At 40.0% G+C, this 18,474-nt stretch overlaps 1 protein-coding gene across 1 annotated transcript in view; it reads right to left on the reverse strand.

Moving 5' to 3' along the window:
* Positions 1–17,456, reverse strand: part of ROBO1 (roundabout guidance receptor 1) — a 400,374-nt gene extending 382,918 nt beyond the window's left edge. The window contains exon 1 of the mRNA XM_049628000.1: positions 16,412–17,456. Within this exon, the coding sequence (XP_049483957.1) occupies positions 16,412–16,466 (55 nt within the window). The 5' untranslated portion in view covers positions 16,467–17,456. The remainder of the gene's footprint in view (positions 1–16,411) is intronic.
* Positions 17,457–18,474: the final 1,018 nt, after the last annotated feature.

Here is an 18,474-nt window from a genome sequence, read left to right on the forward strand (position 1 = left end):
AAAGGCTTTCTGCCTGGCTTTCCTCTCCCTCCTTCTGCCTCCCAATCAACCCTGTAGCTTTCCCTGTGTGGCCATGCACGGCATCCTGTGCCTCCTGTTTCTTGGAATCAGTGAGGAAAAACGTCATGACAGTCATCACCGAGTCTATATGGCTTGCTCCTCCACATTATAATGGATCCCGGGTACATTCTAAAACAGCCGGTGGTAGTACTAAGATTAGGGCATAGGAAGCCAGAGACACAAAATGTGGTAATCACTTTTTAAATAAATGAATTGCTCAGGAGGCTGAAATCTTACTCATCATAGTATTCCATAAAAGACATATTTTCCCAAACTTCTATCCATGACTCATCTAAAAATCAGGTTTCTGTACCATGGTATTAATGCTTCTAATTGGATTTTTGGTTCCTTGAAGAAAAGAACACAGGTAGTAAAGAAGGGAACTAGAGACAATGTTTCTAATCAGGGAACATTTTTAACATGTGAAGTTGGTTATTGGTACTTCTCTACCTTCCCTTCCAGCTTCCCTGGCCCAGTCTGGCCCCCATAATTACTCCAGGACCCGAGTGGCCTCATTCTTCTCCATCCCTGGCACTTCCCAGTGTGTCGCCATCCAATGCGCCAAATAAAAACTTCCATTCCCCAAGTGCTAAAAGCTGAACTCCAAGTAAAAGAGGACCTATAATCTGATTAAAATAATTCACAGTAAATTGCAAATCTCTTAATCCTCTTAGAGGCATTAACATTTTTTTAAGTGTGTGGGGGGGTGCTGGGGACTGGAACAACCTTCTACAGCCTTTAATTGTTGGCATTTTTGTGCAGCATAAACAATAATATATTTTGCTTTATTCAGATAGACATGGCTATCACATTGGCATGGCAATCTGCCCAGAAATCTGTCACCAACCTGTCAAATTAACCCCGAATTTTCTCTTAACAACCTTCACACTTTTTCTGCTTTTATTTGTTGCTTTTTAAATCTCTGGCAAGAGGTCTTAAAGTTTGGATTCTCTGTAGGGATAATTTTTATGTTTAGGGTTTGTAACTCAGGGTCTATATACCAAGTAACTATCATAAAGTAGTATATTTTAAAGAAGATCTTGATAAAGACTACCAATCAGCAAAACGATAATAAAAACAACACAAGAATCTACACTTAAATAGACATGAGAACATGTCAAACACCATTTTGAACCCTTCAACATATATTAATTAACCTTCACAGCATCCCTATGGAATAGCTATCAAAATTATTTCCATTTTGGGGTGCCTGGGTAGTGAGTTCAGCCCAGGTCATGAACTCGCGGTCCGTGGGTTCAAGCCCCGTGTCGGGCTCTGTGCTGACAACTCAGAGTCTGGAGCCTGCTTCCGATTCTGTGTCTTCCTCTGTCTCTGCTCCTCCCCCACTCACACTGTCTCTCTGTGTCTCTCAAAAATGAATAATTTTTTTTAAAAAATTAATTGTTTCCATTTTACTGATAAGGAAACAGAAAAGTGAGATGTATAACCTACTAAGGTGGCTTGGCTGGTCAGCAGTGAGGCTAGGTATTTTAATTCTGAAGCCCATACCCTTGCAATCACTACCTGCTACTGAGAGACACAGTGACTAGAAAAAACTCACTGATAAAGAATCCAGCTCATTGTATTGCTCCTAGGCTAAAGAAATTACAGAACTTAAATTCTAGAAGGGGCCTAAATATCAACTGTTTCAACTCCTGTACTTTAGAGATGAAGAAACGAACTCACTCTGGCATGGTGAAATGCTAAGTAGTGGCCGTTTCAAAGCAAGTTACAACCACACCTGAATCCAAGTCATGTTTTTTTCCCTCACCATAATATAGTCAGTTCATACAAAAATCATAGGAAAATCTATAATCTTCACGCAAAGGTCGACACCCAAAGTTCTATCCAATCCATCTGGCAGGATCTAGTAAATACATAACCATTCATACATACATTACTTTCAAGTTTGGTGCTTTACAATGTTTCTGCCACAAGTTATTCCAAAAAGCGTTTGCCTTTTTTCTTTTTAAATAAACACTGGGATGAAGCTTTCTGGTAGTTGGTAATTCTGTTTTTTCTTCTTTCCAATTGTTTACTTCTCTGTTTCTAAAAGAGTAAAATTTTACCCAAGAATGAGAGGGAGTATTAATTCCTTTCATAACTTCTGTCAAAGCAATTTATGTAGTGAATCACTTATTCACTGAATGTGCTAGTTGTGATAGTTAATTAGACATATACCCTCTTGGTTGGAAAGAAGAGCTAGACAAAGAAATGCAATACACCATGAATGCCAGCAAGGTCCACATACTTTTTTTTTCCCTTGGGTGCTAGGGAAATATATATGGAATACATCATATCTACAATGGGAGGGGGTGGAAGGGGTGCCTAAGGCTTTCTGGAGGAGGAGACACCCATATCGATTCATTAGGGGAAACAGGAATAGGGATGCAAAGCAGGGAAGCAAGGAGGGAAAGGAATGGTTCTAGACAGAGCATTCCCTGATAGGGGGAAAGCATCTAGAAAAGCCAGAGAAGCAAACGGGCATTCACCTGGCTGAAGCTGGCTTATAGGCTGGAAACCCTAATTAGGCAGATGTGCAGAATGGTCAAATCAATAATACCAATGCATCTTAAACACAAAGTACATTCTCATGAGAAAATAAATCAAACATAATGTTTCTGTGGTTCACAAAGAAGGAAGAAAAAAGTCTTTATTTGAAAGGAACTAGGGAGATGAAATACAGTCATGGTCCAGGGCAAAGAAGATCACCCAGATTTAGGCAAAATAACTAATATGTCCTCATGACATTTTTCTAAAGACTGCAATTACCAACTATAGAAATAATTTCCATATAAACATGGAAATCATGGTACCCCTTTAGGTGATGAAGAATCTATTATTGGCAAGCTATTCTGTCAGAGTATCAAATAATGCTCATCTTTAAACATGCCTCCTATGGACAATGAAATGCTGGTGACAGTTTCCAGCTTCAAATGAATCAGCACTCTTTGCTCAGGGCACATTACTGCTTCTGACCTCTTCCCCTGCCCGTGCCTTGACCTTCTCCCACTCAGACATTATTCCCTGCCTTGTGCCTGTGAGCATCTCGTATTATTTGTGAGCTGTGGCTCCAGAATTTAGCATGAGGACGGCTGCCCCTGATAGATGTCTAACATGAGTAATACTCCTAATGATCCCCAATGGGACTCTGCCATATTCATCCAACAGGATGAGTTGTTTGAAGACAAAAAGAAATCCCATGCACTTTACAGAGAAACGTAACGAAAAATCGAAATTTCTACATAAAGGAACATTTCACTTAGATTTCATAAGAAACGATCAGGTTTTTTTTTTTAAAGAGTTAACAAAGTCTCTTCACATATATTTAGCTTTGCAGTAGTATATCTTCAACACCTGAGCAAATTATACCATTGCCTAAAGAAATCCTCCAAATGTTGTTTTAGAAACATTTATGAATTATGCACAAGGTTTCCTCACAGAAATGCCAGATATGCTCTTGAAAACTGTGCATAAATCAATATTTTTTAAAATTAAATAACATTTCTCATTGACAAATTATTTCAAAGATGTTTCATTTTCAGTTGGTTAATATTCAATTGGCAATGATTCCTGACCCTTTAGATTAAGCTTCTCCCCTGATAATATTTCTGTCAAATAGCTAATGATCTATAAACAAAGAATAAAACAAATAAGAGAAAATAGATTTTAGAAAAAAAAAAAACCTGCATTAAATTCTTGCAGAAGTTAAAGGCTCCTCTGGAACTCAACCATAGCCTAAATTTCTTTATTTTATTTCTTCAGATTCCCTTACTGTATTTTCACAACCTGTAATTCAAATCAGCACAGTGGTGTGTCCCTTAATAGCAATCAGTAAACCTTTAGACTGTCTGTGTTGATATTTTCTCTTCTTATTCAAGAATATATTTATTTATTCAGTTCATCAGGGACTCTTAGCTCATCAAAGGGCTTGCTGGCTTGTTTCCTTTGTTTGTTAGCTTTAGGACAAAAGAATAAACATAAACAGTCAAACTGATCACTTTGCCTGGTTCAACAAATACAATTTGTAAAAGGTAAATAGCTCTTGATTAAGGCAGAAGCTTTGGGTTAAACAAATAAGCAATTATGCAACCATTTAACTAGGAACCACACAGTGAGGAAGGCCAAACATCAGAAAAGTGAAAGCTTCTAAAACACCAAAGATAACAACACGTCAAGCTATACTTATGTGTTGAGGGTAGGAATAAGCAGCAACAGATAGGTCAGTCCTATGTGGGGTGGATAATATGATACTGCAGCCACAAATTGGTGACCTGTGGGGTCACATTTGGGGTAGAGACATTATTGTTTATTATTATTATTTTATTTTTATTTTTATCATGTATTACTATTATTAATTCTCAATTGCTCCCAGACTTCAGTTAGGAGATTTTACTTAAAAATATGGATTTACACCTTCTCTTGAAAACTCTGCATATCTGTCTATATTGGACCCGCATTTCCCCATGGCAACATCCAGTCACCCATCCCTTAGAGCTAATACAGGCCTTCCCTTACAAGCCCTGTGTAGGTATTCGGTTTTTAACCATTACAAAATACTACCAGAGAAGTAAAAACAGAATCTCACAAGTTGTATTTTGTTTTTCTTCCTCACCGAGAATTGTGACTTCAGACCAGGAAGAGCAATTCTAAGTTGGTTCAGGGGGAAATCAAGGTGAGAAGATAAATATCTTCCTTCTTAATACATTTGAAATCTCCTGATCAAGGAAAGTACTACATCGCAGAATGTTGAAAGAACTTTTAGGTAAAATGAAAGATTAGAAGACTAGGAAAAAGTTAAAAGCTATCCATCCACATTTTTAACTACAAAAAAAGGTCAGTTCCTCAAACTTGAGGTTACACTTTAGGACATGAACAAAACAGTTAATAAAACCGTAACCAAGGGAAATGAGCCTTGCTCAAATGAGGAAAATTGGAAGAAACTCTACCTGGAGAACAGAAGATTTAGAAAAAACATAACTGTCTTCAAATAGTGAATCAGTTTCACATAGAAACTAAACCAGATTTTCCGTGGATAGCTTTGGAGGGTAAAAATCAGGGCCAGTAAGACAGGGAATAATGTTGGGCTCCAGCTTAACATGAGAAAAATTTTTATAAAGACTATAAATGGAGGGGCACCTGGGTGGCTCAGTCGGTTAAGCGGCCGACTTCGGCTCAGGTCATGATCTCGCGGTCGGTGAGTTCGAGCCCCGCGTCGGGCTCTGTGCTGACAGCTCAGAGCCTGGAGCCTGTCTCAGATTCTGTGTCTCCCTCTCTCTGACCCTCCCCCATTCATGCTCTGTCTCTCCTTGTCTCAAAAATAAATAAAACGTTAAAAAAAATTAAAAAAAAAAAAGACTATAAATGGAATCTTCTATACTATGGGAGGTAAGTCCTGTCACGGGAAGTAATGAGGATAAAAACTCTGTGTTCTGGGTACTGCAGACAGGGCGTATGCATTAGAGAGACAGTGAATGTTCTAATGACATGAATGTTCTCTGACAGGTTAATAACAATAACACACATCGTATTATATCTAAATCTATTTATCTGTACATGGCTATCCATACCCTCAGACAAAATGCCAAAAAATAAATACCTTAATCTCTAAGAATTCAATGATCACATTTACATTTATTTTACATCACGTCTTCACTTGGTGGAAGCTTTTTTATGGTATAAACATAGGCTCCCTGAGCAGTCACACATATCTCTATTAAATTAGCTACATGGTAATCAACCATTTACCATCAGTTTCTTAAGTGCAAGGAATAAGCTTTTTTAAAAAATATTTTATTGTCTAGTTAGGTTGATTAAATAAATGAAACAAATGGATGCAATTATTAAAGTGTTCTCTAAAATATAACATTGTCATAAGAGAAAATTTATAATAATACATGTGGTAAAATCTACCTCTTCAAGTAGATTATGTAAGTTTTTCAGATCACACTCCTGGATGCACCTTGCAGCCATTTCCCTTCACCCAGCAAGATATTCCATTCTTTCTCTCAACATTCTCTGAGAATCTACTTATTCCAGGAAGTTTTCCCTAAGTTAATCCCCTTGTTCTATCAGTTCCCAAAATGCATTTCTCCCTTCTCCCACCATAACAAACACCTTTCCTTCATGTACTGTTAACAATTCACCGACATGATCAACATCCATTTTCCTATATGTATGTACACAACCAGGATCTTGTATTAAAAGCTCTTATTCATTATCAGGTATGTCTGATAGATTCTTTAAAGTGTCTAACAGCAACAGAAGTTGATGGTTGGTTAATAATAATTTTTGATTGTTATCAAGATTGAGAGTGAGTAGTTTACTGAGGAATAAAATGGTGTTATTAAGCTCTATTGATAATAAACAAGTAGAAAAGTAATAATGCAATTATTATAATTAACAAGTAGAAAAGTAATACAATTAACAAGTAGAAAAGTAATAATGCAATTAGCATTAACAAACAAATGGATGGCAAACTGCAAAGCAATGAATATGTGAAATAAATGTATTAAGAAGTATGTATTTTTAAATATTTAGTTTTGAGAGAGAGAGAGAGAGAGAAAGAGCACGAGTGGAGGAGGGGCAGAGAGAGAGAGGGGATGGAAGATCTGAAGTAGGCTCTGTGCTGACAGCAGAGAGCCCGAGGTGGGGCTTGAACTCACATACCATGAGCTCTTGACCTGAGAGGAAGTCAGATGCTTAAGCAACTGAGCCACCCAGGCGTCCCTTATTATGAAGTATATTTTAAGACAAAGAGTAAAACCTTATAAGACTAAGCTCCCAACTCCCACATAAAGGAAGGTTTTAAATATGATACCATTTTGATTAGTGGTACAGAGTAGTAAAGTAGTAAGGAAGTAAGAAAAGCTTCAATCTTCCCTTAAGCCTCATGTAAAGTAGCAACCTATAGAAATAATGAAGAGAATATAAATGTACCTCCCATCGAACATTTGGAAATACGTGTGGAAATCCAGAAAAAAAATACCTTAGAAATCATAGACCAATCTTAGTCAGACATATGTATTTAAAAGAGTAAGAAAAAGCAAAAGAATGATATTTTAAAAATCAATCCCATTACTTCTGAAATGCTACTGATTACAGTACTGTTTTTGATAGTTATTACAGACTAGGAGGTTTCATTCACAAGGATCATGTAAAGCAATGCTGCATTCTTTGTTTTCTATAAAACTTATCATCTGAGAAGGATACACCTTTCAAGGAATTATAATCACAGATTCTAATCAAGCTTCTGCTTACTACACTTTTATCTGTAACACCTTATCACCAAGTAGATCATCTATTTTCAAGCTCAAAAAAAACAAAAAGTCAACACCAGTTTTTTAGAGAAGTTAGATCCCAGTGATCATTTTTTTCCATATATATGGAAATTTCTATTCACTTAGAAAACTGAACTATCACAAAACGTCCTGGTTTTTACTACCTCACATTTACTCCACAAATGGAAAAGCACTGAATTCCATCAACCATGTTGTGGGACTCGACCTTCGTTTCTATGTTCTGTGCTGTATTACACCAGGATGCACTCTTCGTTATGGGTTATCATGTGACAAGGAGAAGAGAAGAACAGACCATCGGATTTACCAGAAATTCTAAAATTTAAAAAGGCACCAAAAGAACTTGGCAGCACAATCTACCACAATCTTGCATCACAAAAAGCATCACACACACACACACACACACACACACACACACACACAAAACCTTGATAACCTTATTACACTTTAGACTGTTTCACCTATAATCATTTTCATTTAAAGGGAATAGTGTAGTGTGTCTGTAAAATGGTGAAGAACAAAAATTCTGTGATCAGAGAGGCTCGTTTCAAATCCTGACGCCACTGAACTGACTGCCCATGGTCAAGAATAACTTTTCTATACCTCATTTTCCATATTGATAAACAGGAATGATAGCAATGCATTCATTCCTAATGTGGTATTAAATAAGATAAGGCATGTTAGCACTTTGCTGGGCAGACAGTAAACATTTTATACATTTTAGGTTTTACAATTATTATTACTATTATTATTAATTCCTATTCCTTCAGGTTCAGTGTATGCAATTGGGCCTATACTGCATCAATTTATCATATGATTAATCACTTTATTATTTTCCTCATCTGGGAAGTTATATATTTTTTTAATAGCCATGCATATTTAAAACATTAGGTTAAATGTGTCAAGTGGAAAATAATGAAAGGATAATTTGGAATATGAAATCCTAGGAAATGATGAGCTCCTCAAATTGAATGATCCGTAACAGGAAAAAAGACCAAAACATGCGATGAATTTCGTTTTCCCTCTGGCCACACTAAGCCTAGCGAAAAAGCTACCCTCATGATGCTTCTATTCCATCCTAATTCAGTGAGATTAATAATGACCTTGTCAGCAGATGACCCCTCTCTCCGCACAGTACCATGGTGAGGTTCTGACTCTTTCCTATCTTCCGTCCACATGTTTAGGTTTGGGCAATGTATCGCTAACTTCCTTAATTTAAGCAACTTCTAGTTCCAAACTTAATCCCAGATTACCAAGGAAATTCTCACACCTCCTCAAATATGAAGAAGAAAAAAACAATGAAGTTCCCTTCCACAGCTTGTACAAGCCAGTTTACTCTGTTCGGACAACTTGTTAATTGAAAGGTCTGGAGACACTAAACTTGCTTCTCCTGACTAAAGTTGCTTAAAGCTACCCAAAGGTGTGTAGTTAACACATACAAATGTGCTTTGACTCACTTTGTTATATGAGCAAGCACCATTTTAGTGAAGTTTCAAGAGTAATAAAGACTGCCTTTTAAATCAAGCCTGAGTAAAAAAAAATAAAATAAAATAAAAATAAAAAAATAAAACAAGCCTGAGTAAACAAAACCCACTTTAATCTGAAACTAAAAAGGTATGCATTTTTTATTATATTTCTTTCACATAGGAAAGGAATCACAGGCAGATACTTTTAGCCAAACTAAAAGTTAGTACATCATTGGAAAAGTGGAAAAAGACATTGCAAGCTAAAACAAAAACTATAGTATAGTTAGATAGTATACAGGTTATTTAAATGTGGAGATCAAATTTTGAAACGGAGTGTATCTCATTAGCACCATATGACGCCAAATGATCTTGAAACAGACATATGTGGCCTGATTCTTATTCTTTGGCCCCATCTTCCTTCCAAACTCTACCTGGGTTTGACAGTAACATAAAAGGGCCTCAGACATGTTAGACGGGAGAAACTAAAATAGGACCTCTGTTTCCTTTTCTGCTAAAATCCAGGAATGAGTTTGCCAAGTTGATGTATTTTTCCATAACGGTGCATAAATTATGACCATATACAACATGCTACAAAGAACTTTACGGTCATATAAACATTGTCTTGTTCTGCTTATTGAAAATTTAAGTTAAATCAAGAGATAACATTTACCTGAAATGATTTTTAAAGTACTAAACAGTCACAAGTAACTATTTTACTACTCTTAAAATGCTTTTCCTCATATTAAAAGAATAGAGAAAGAAGAATCTACAGAGTGTTAGGAATACAAATTGGGTCTCTAATATCCTCAAGTAGAATCTCTTGCAGATAATTTGAGCAGAAAGTTCTGAGGGCTCTAAGCTCCCGCCAGGGCTGACTGTGGATAAATTGTCTCTGGTTCTCATCTCATAGACGAATTGAACACAGGCATGGGCGGCCCATACTTTAAACTTGATGACTTGTAACCATCAGCTGTTACTGCCAGGAATGCTTTAAAAATATGTTTTCTAGTAAAAAAAAAAGACTAACATGAACTAAAAAATAGATCCCCCAGGGGCGCCTGGGTGGCTCAGTCGGTTAAGCGTCCGACTTCGGCTCAGGTCGCGATCTCACCGTCCGTGAGTTCGAGCCCCGCGTCGGGCTCTGTGCTGACAGCTCGGAGCCTGGAGCCTGTTTCAGATTCTGTGTCTCCCTCTCTCTCTGACCCTCCCCCGTTCATGCTCTGTCTCTCCTTGTCTCAAAAATAAATAATAAAAAAACGTTAAAAAAAATTTAAAAAAAAATAGATCCCCCAAATACATGGCAGTATTATTAGGAATTGAAGTCTACTAATTCTTAAATGCTGACAAACCAATCTCTTGATGTAAAAAGAACATATACCCACTTACCACAGAACCACACTGCTCTGTTGACATTTGCTTGTATCCATTGATGGTGCTTTTAAACGCTTCATTTAAATGTCAAACTAGGTGACAGGCATCAAGCCTATAGACTACTGCCCATCAAACTGGTGGCTGAAGAATTTTTCTATAATTGTTTACCTTCTATACATTCTCCCCTAAATAATAAAATAATTAAATAAACGTGCTCTTTATCGGCTCTAAGCCATGGACAGCTGTGAATACCACAGAAGCACCTCTCTAGTTGAATGGAATCAGAAAGATATGCACAGTCAAGCTGTTCAAAATATTGTTTTATGTGTGGAACAACACTGTCATAAGACGTTTGGAAGCCAAGCACAATCTCAGAAGTAAGGGAATCTGTGGCAGCCTGTTCTGGCTGATGGGAAACAAGACTGAAATCTCCCATGAAGCAAGCAATAGGACACCTTCCAGGGTTAGAAACAGCCTTTTGGATGGTTTAAAAAAAAAAAAAGAAAAAGAAAAAAGCAGGGAGAGAAAGGCAAGGAAGTGAAGATCAAAGCTATCTCCCTGTACACTACAGATAATCTTTTCTCTTCCTTTTCTTGAACAGCAAGATTGAAGGGAAGGGCTGGAGGTGGAGGGAGAAGGGGAAAAGGAAACCATGCTAATCCAGCATTGTAAAGAAAGGAGGTGGTCTTTTGATCTCCACAGGATGGCAACTTTATTGGCTATGCATAAGCAGTTTCCAACCAGCTGATCAACCAGGTATTAATGCTCGACCCCTCCATGATCAGTAACCATGAAGTGAGTTATCTGTGAACAGCAGTCAAGCAGAAGGTTCATCTACTACAAAATGACTGCCAGCCCATGCCCGACATAGAGGGCAAGAGCAACCCCGGGGGGAAATGGTTGTCCCTCCACAGGCTCTCCCTTGACGAGTACCAATTATTTGCCTTGGGACTCAGAGCAAAATCTTTCTTCGAGTGTGCATGAGTGAGAATGACATCAAAATACAACTTGGAAACTACATGCTTTTGCAACCCCAGCAGTCGTTTTTTCGACTTCTCTTCAAGTCACTTCTCCTAAGCATGCCAAAAAAATGCAGACATGATAAAGGCTCGAAGTGAATCAGTCCAGTGTAAAGAAATGATTGGCTTGCCTGGTGATCTAAAAACCTAAAGACCATTTACTTCATGGCAGGAAAAGGCATGCCTCCCCTCCAGATTTTCAAGTGTTCAAACCTCACTCTTATTTAGGTGGATTTTTTGGGTGAGTTTTAACCGTAAAAACAAACAAAAAAATATTGAGGGCTCCTGGGTGGCTTAGTCAGGTAAGCATGTGGCTCTTGATTTCAGCTCACGTCATGATTTCAGGGTTCGTGGGATCGAGCCCCGTGTCAGGCTCTGCACTGAGAGCACAAAGCCTGCTTGGATTCTCTCTCTGTACCTGCCTGACTTGCGCACACTCTTTCAAAATAAATACACTTTTTAAAAAACGATTGAATCTTTTTTACATTTTTCATTTCTCTCTTTCAACTGGGAAAGTACATGTGGTCACGAGTTTTGGAATCAGCTTGGTGCAAATCCCTGTTCTTCCATATCTCCTAACCTCTCTGTGATGTAGTTTCTACTACACAAAACAAGGATATAGTAACATCCTTATAAAACAAGGATACAGTAATATTTTATTAGTAATAGTACCTATGTCATAAGGTTCTTATAAGTATTAACAAGATAGGGTGAATGCTCGATAAATATTGGTAACATATCTTCACAGCGATAGAAGTGGTCACTGTAGAGTTTCTTATGCTACCCCAAAATTCAAACTGCATCTCATTTTTTATTATGTATTTCCTTCTTTCATTTTATTGGTCTCCTCTAAGCAAAAGTGTTATCACATACTAGGTAACTAATTAGTTTTTCACTCCTTTATATAAATCAAGGCAGTTAATATTCTCAAGTCTCGTTAAACGTAACTTTAAAAAGCTATTCTAGGGGCGCATTGGGTGGCTCCGTCAGTTGAGTGTCTGACTTCGGCTCAGGTCATGATCTCCCAGTCTGTGGGTTCGAGCCCCGCGTCGGGCTCTGTGCTGACAGCTCAGAGCCTGGAGCCTGCTTTGGATTCTGTGTCTCCCTCTCTCTCTGCCCCTTCACGGTTCATGCTCTGTCTCTGGCTCCGTCTCTGTCTCTGTCTGTCTCTCTCTCTCTCTCTCAAAAATAAATAAAACATTAAAAAAATTTTTTAAGCTATTCTATGAATTCATTAAAGATTTAAATGTTTCAAATAGCTTTTTTTGTTTTAAAAATGCAAAATGTCTAGTTCTTTATATAGTGGCTACATACAGAGTATACACACAGACATCAAATGTTCAGAAACCCACTTTTCAGATTTGCTTTTCATACTGTGTACAGTCAGAGCACTGTTCTGTCTGCTCCCACTCCACCTCCTCCTGTCTTTTAAAACTAGCTGAATTCTGGATCTATTTCTACTACACTTCTCCAGACTTGGGCTTCTGGTTTCACTTCTTTTCCTTTCTTCTTATCAGTTTTCTTAATTTATTCCACAGATTACCTTAGGTCTAACTTTAAATTGAATAACGACTTTGATTTCCCTGTACTCTCCTGTAAGAAATCAAGCCTGCAAGTCAGTTATACTTTCAAGAAGCAAACGTTTTTAAAAGGGCCAGAGATGAACACAAGCATTACCTTAGCATCTTTTGTTAACACAGATGACACAGGAAGACTCAACTATCTATGATCTTCACTTGGCAAGTGAGGAAACCATTCATGTTTCCTCCCTCTTATTCTTGTTGCCAACATTGTTAATTTTAGATATCCAGGCAATGTAAAATAAGCAAACAAACAACTGTCCTTGTAGATTTGAAATTCAGCATTTTGTACCACTTTAATTCACACAAGAATATTTCATTTGTCACAGTGAAGACTAAGGGAAAACTTCTGGTAAACTTTATGTTCTCAGGAGATTTTAACCATAAATATCGTATGCGCTAGAGGGCCCATTATCAAGAAATAAGGATACTCTAAAGGATGTCAAAGCATTCAAATAAATGTATTTTAAAAGCCAAAAAGTTTATAAACAAACTATTAAGAAATTGCTGGAATTACCAAAGAATCTTGTGTGGAGGTTTTGGGTGGGGGGAAGACCAGACACCCAGATTAGTGGCTCACATAGTGAAACAACGAAAATATGGCCCTCTTCCCACAAGAAAAAGATCCCCCCTCCTATAAAGGAAGAAAGATAGCACTGCAAATTTTTACTGTATGTAAAATTCAGATCTCATCCTAAATTTGAACTGAAATTCAATTACTTTTTCTCCTTAAAATCAGGTTTTAGAAAATGGAGTTGAGGGGAGGAAGTCTATCAAGAAAAGAATGTTTAGAATCAGTTCCTGAGAGATCGTACAGGTTTTTTTGCAGTGCTACCCCATCCACTCCCCTCACCAAAAGTCTAGCTATCCTCAGAAAAGAACACTCATATACATAAACTCACTAAAGAAATCCACCTCAATAAATGATTTTCTGAATACGCCTTTTTCCCAAAACCTTAGGTACCTAGAACAAAAACAGTTGTAGCATTAGATTAATAAATAAAAGGCTACAAAAAGCAAACACATATTCCAACATAACATTTGATGTTAAGTGTAACATCAACACATCAAAAGAGAGTTTTATGGTCTTTTTGAAGAAAACTATAGGACTTTGTTAGGTTGGCATCCAGGTTTAAAAAAAGAAAAGAAAAGAAAGAAAAAAAAGAACTGACAACCAATAGATACTTTTACAGGTTAAATCTTGTTGAAGAGACCTTACCCCCTCAGTACACTTTGATTTATTTAAGCTCACCACATTTCTCTTAAATACACTCCATTAACAAGCGATAGACTGTGATCTTAGGCTTGAGGCAAGATATGAAACACAATCTTTCAAGAACTTCATTCATTCCCTGTCCAGGTGTCTTGAGCACACCCCACTCTAGTTACTTATCTGAGTTCTGTGAAGTTTTATTCAAATCAATAGTGTGGCTTTAGAACAGCACACTGTCAGGAAATCACCCCAGCAGCCCAGTAATTTGGCCTCCAAAGTTCAGATTCGTGGCAGAGTGAAAGTCATCAGAGGAATGATAAAGAGCTTCGGGTTAAATATGAGAAAGCCCCTCCCAAAGACACCTCTGACCTGCACCCTGGTGAATGACACCTCGGTGGGGAAAACCCAGGCTTATGAAAAAGCATCAGTGGCTTCACTGGAAAATTAAATTAGAAAAAACAAAGCCAGAAATCAGTTAACTTTTAAGATTATAAATGCCTCCTACCTATTTAAATTACCAATCACAGATACTAATTCATGGAATTATTCAATCTGAAAGGAACACCTCCTACCCTGGATATTTCACGGATATTCCTCCAAGTGAGGCCAGAACGGGCACACTGACACGACCAGCTTTCAGTGATACCCTATTAGTGTGACCCTATCTTTAATCTACAGACGTGATAAAATGTCCCAACATATACAAACTCAGCTCAAACAGTGACTAATGACCATTAATCCCCCTATCTTTAGTAATCTGCCTCTCTAGTCATTTATCACACTGACACCTCACTTTACACACGTGAATAAACTTTAACTGAGAAGGTGAATCAACAAAAATCTCAAAGGTATCTGAAGCTGTAAATTAAACTAAGGGGAGAAGCAGCAAAGAGAGACAAATAGAGAGATCAGACCTTAATGTTTCTGATTTGCATCTGTGGCTGGGGTGTGGGGGGTGGAGAGCTATTCAATCATCCAGATCTGCAAACTAAGAAAGAAGAGGCTCCATCACGTTAAGGGGAAGCTGGAAGTAAGAGGCAGTCCCAAAGAGTTGGTTTAATCTCCTCATCCATCCACTGCAAAATATACAACAACTTCAGTTTTCTGTTTTCTTCAAAGGAATAACAATTTAATGGAGTCCTTGGTCTAGCTGCAAATGTTCCTTTTAGTCAGGAAGCACGTTCATTAGGCTAATTCTTTCAGGGATCTGCTATCATTTAGCTGATGTGCATTTTCTTTTTCATATTTCACTGACTTAAAGTAAAATCCTTGGTCAACACATAAACCATAGCCATGGACCACAAAAAGCTAAGACCAACCCTTCAAAACTGTTTCATAATCATGGAAACTGAGTGATTCTAAGTGATAGGCTCTGATGCAACTTGAAGCTCAGTATTCAACTATTTAAAAAAAAGAAGAAAAATCCCCTGAGGTGTAGTGTGTGTGTGAGTGTGTGTGTGCGCGTGCGCGCGCTCGTGTGTGTGTGTGTGTGTGTGTGTGTGTGTGTGTGTTAAGGCCTGAAATTGGAGCCTTGATTGAAACCAGAATCTACCAAAAGGGAAGAAAGAAAAGTTGAGTCGTGGCTCACCCTTAGTAAAAGTTTCTTAGGGAGTGTAAGAAAACTACTTTTAAGTGTATGTTACTCAGCAGGACCTCATGGTAGCATCCTTACAACGATTCCTATGAAAAGTTTCAGTACCATTTAATTAATCGCCAAAATCTTAAATTCAGCCTTCTGCTTTCCCTCGCCAATGAAAATTCCCAGGCAACTAACTGTTCCCTTTCCTATACTTGTAACCGCCTGATTTCCTTCTAAATCCAGCCAGGCAGAGTGGCTAGTTGATGCCCTACCCTAAGAAGGAGTTATTTCCTGAAGTTTCTTCAGAATCGAATTTAATTACAGACCTTGGTTACATAAAACTAACTACTAATAACTCCTTGTGCTCGGAAGAGGAGGGGCGAATTGGACGACCAGGTTCAGGAATCCTGGCGAGTCTCTGGGCCCCAAGTTCTCCGGGCGCACATCACCCTCTCCGAGGGAAGCTGCCTGACGAAGGATAAAACTCATTTTGGCTCATCCGGAGGCCCCAAGCTCACCGCCAACCGCTGCCTCCTCCCACCCGGGAGCTCAGACCGTGCGTTTGCCCAGAGTGATCTGGGCGTGCCCTGAACTTGGCAAAAGGCCGAGGTCTGAGATGAGGCTTGGGGGTCTTGGGGGAAGGGGGGAAAGGGACGACCAAAAGTGCAAACTAAGAACCTTTTCGCTTGAAACTCCCACAGGGATCGAACCCCTCCAGCCTCAGGAGGGAGCGGTCGCCGAAACCCGGTTCGAGGTTTGATTCCGAAAAGTGGGGAGGGGGCGAGCAAGGGGGATGAAGGGTGAAGAAAGAAGACGCGAGGTTACCTGAACAGAGACATATTAATCCAAAGAGGTAAAAGTGAGCAGGCTCCGCGATCATTGTCCTCGGGTGGATCCTGCATACAGTCTCATGCCAAGAGGAGGGGATAGAAATGGGGTCCCCAAATTTATGAAGAGAAGCCACACACCACACACACTACACACAAAGGCTTAATATAAGCAACGTGGGTCAATCCGCCAGGAGTTCTCAGGGCAATTTACTTGTCGACCTTTCCGGACGCTTGTCAATACCTCAGAGCCCTTTGCAGACCAAGAATCCCAAGGTTTGCCTTCTCTGGCTCCAGGCTTTCCGACGAGGCTCGGCCACTTCCAAGAATCATCCAAAGCGAACAACAAAGAGCCGAGGGAGAAGAGCAGTTGTGCGGTTTCCTGCCTCCGGGTCTCGCCGAGCCTCCCGGCGTGCGCCCCCACACTGTGCGCCCGAGCGCCGCGGCGAGGGCAGGCGCGGCAGCGGCAAACTTGGGGTGTGAGAACGGTTTAGGGAGGGCCAAAAAGTGCTTCTCGGTCTACAGGCTAGCCCAGTCAACAGCTGGCCACGAGCGGCGGCGAGGAAGGCAGCCAAGGCAGCGGCAGCAGCTCTGGGGGACCGGCACAAGGTGCTGGGGGTGTGCCTGGGTGACTCCGCGCGCTGGGGCCGAGCGAGGGGGCGGTGCGGCGACAGTGGTTGCCCGAGCCGGCCCTTGTTCCCATCACTTGGGGGATGCGGAGGGCACTGGGTTCAGCAGCAGGTCCGCGGACAGACGCGCACCTCCTCGGTGCCCCCAGCCCCGCGCAGCGCTCACCATTGCCCCGGGTCCCTCGCCCGCCGGGGCGCGCGCTCAGGGCACCCCGAACTCTCCGCTGCTGGGACGCTGGAGCCCAAACTTCTGAGGATAGCTGCCCGCAGCCTTGTCTCGTGGGAGCTCTAAAGAGGCAGCTCCTGGACCTCCCCGGGCTGGCGGAGAGGGGCGAGGAAGATGCTGCTGCGGGTGGGAGCGACGGCCGCCGGGGCTCCCCGGAGCTCCGCCGGGATCCGCAGCGTCTGAAGTTTCTGCTCTCACGCTGCCTCTTCTCTGGCTCAATTGCTTGTGGGTTTCCCCACCGTCCCCGCAGCTCCCAGTTTCCTCCCTCTCCTCCCCGGCCGGCGAACACTTAAAGGGGCCGCGCAGTCCTTTCCATGCTTCACTCTACACTCTCCAGATGCTGGTCTGGCAACTTCTGCTCGTTAATATTTTCATCCACGAGCCAGGGTGCCCGAGTGCGCCCTCAGGTGAGAATCAAACTGCTCAGGATCAGAAATCCAAACGAATGGGAACTTGCCTTGTTTTTCTGGCTGCCCCTCGCTCCCCTGCACCTTTCTCCAAATGGAACCTCCCAGCCAAAGACTTCAAAAATCCTCCTGGTCCAGCTTAACCTCTTCCTTACCGCTTCCAGGAGTTGGAATAAACTCACAAATAACTCTACCTTACATTACTCTGCATTTGCATTTTTTGGTTTGTTTTTAATCAAATTTGGGCAAACAAACCTGTAGGACAAGGAGGTAGAGTGATGACTATCTAGAATATATTAACTATTACACTCTATTGCATAATAGATGTGCATCGTATTACAAAAGTCACTTTTACATTGCAGTTGCTAAGAGTCCTGTGGAAAGGCTACCCAACTCAAAGGGGCGTAGGGGTGAGCCGTGGGGTCTTTTCTTTGTATTTCACCAAGAGCCTCTGTTTCAACTTTATTACTCTAGGTATTAGAATGTTAACAAGGGGGAAGTAATCAGAATGAGGGACAAAAGCAATATATATATATATTTTTTTTTTTTTATTTTTCAGCATTTTCTAAACCAGAGGGCCTGCACTTTGACACCCCATGCACTCTCTGAAACCCCAAACTACAGTTACTATTTCTTTTAGCATGCCAAGTCTCAGTTTTCTCTTCTCAAAAATACTCTTGAAATATTAACAAATATTAACAAACCCCACCCAAAGCAAACTAAACCTAGCATATCTGAGGAGCAATCTTGCATTTGTTCACTTTTTTTTTTTTTCTTTCAGTTAAGTAAGACACCTGAG

This window comes from Panthera uncia, chromosome C2 (genome assembly GCF_023721935.1).
Source record: "Panthera uncia isolate 11264 chromosome C2, Puncia_PCG_1.0, whole genome shotgun sequence".
NCBI lineage: Eukaryota > Metazoa > Chordata > Mammalia > Carnivora > Felidae > Panthera > Panthera uncia.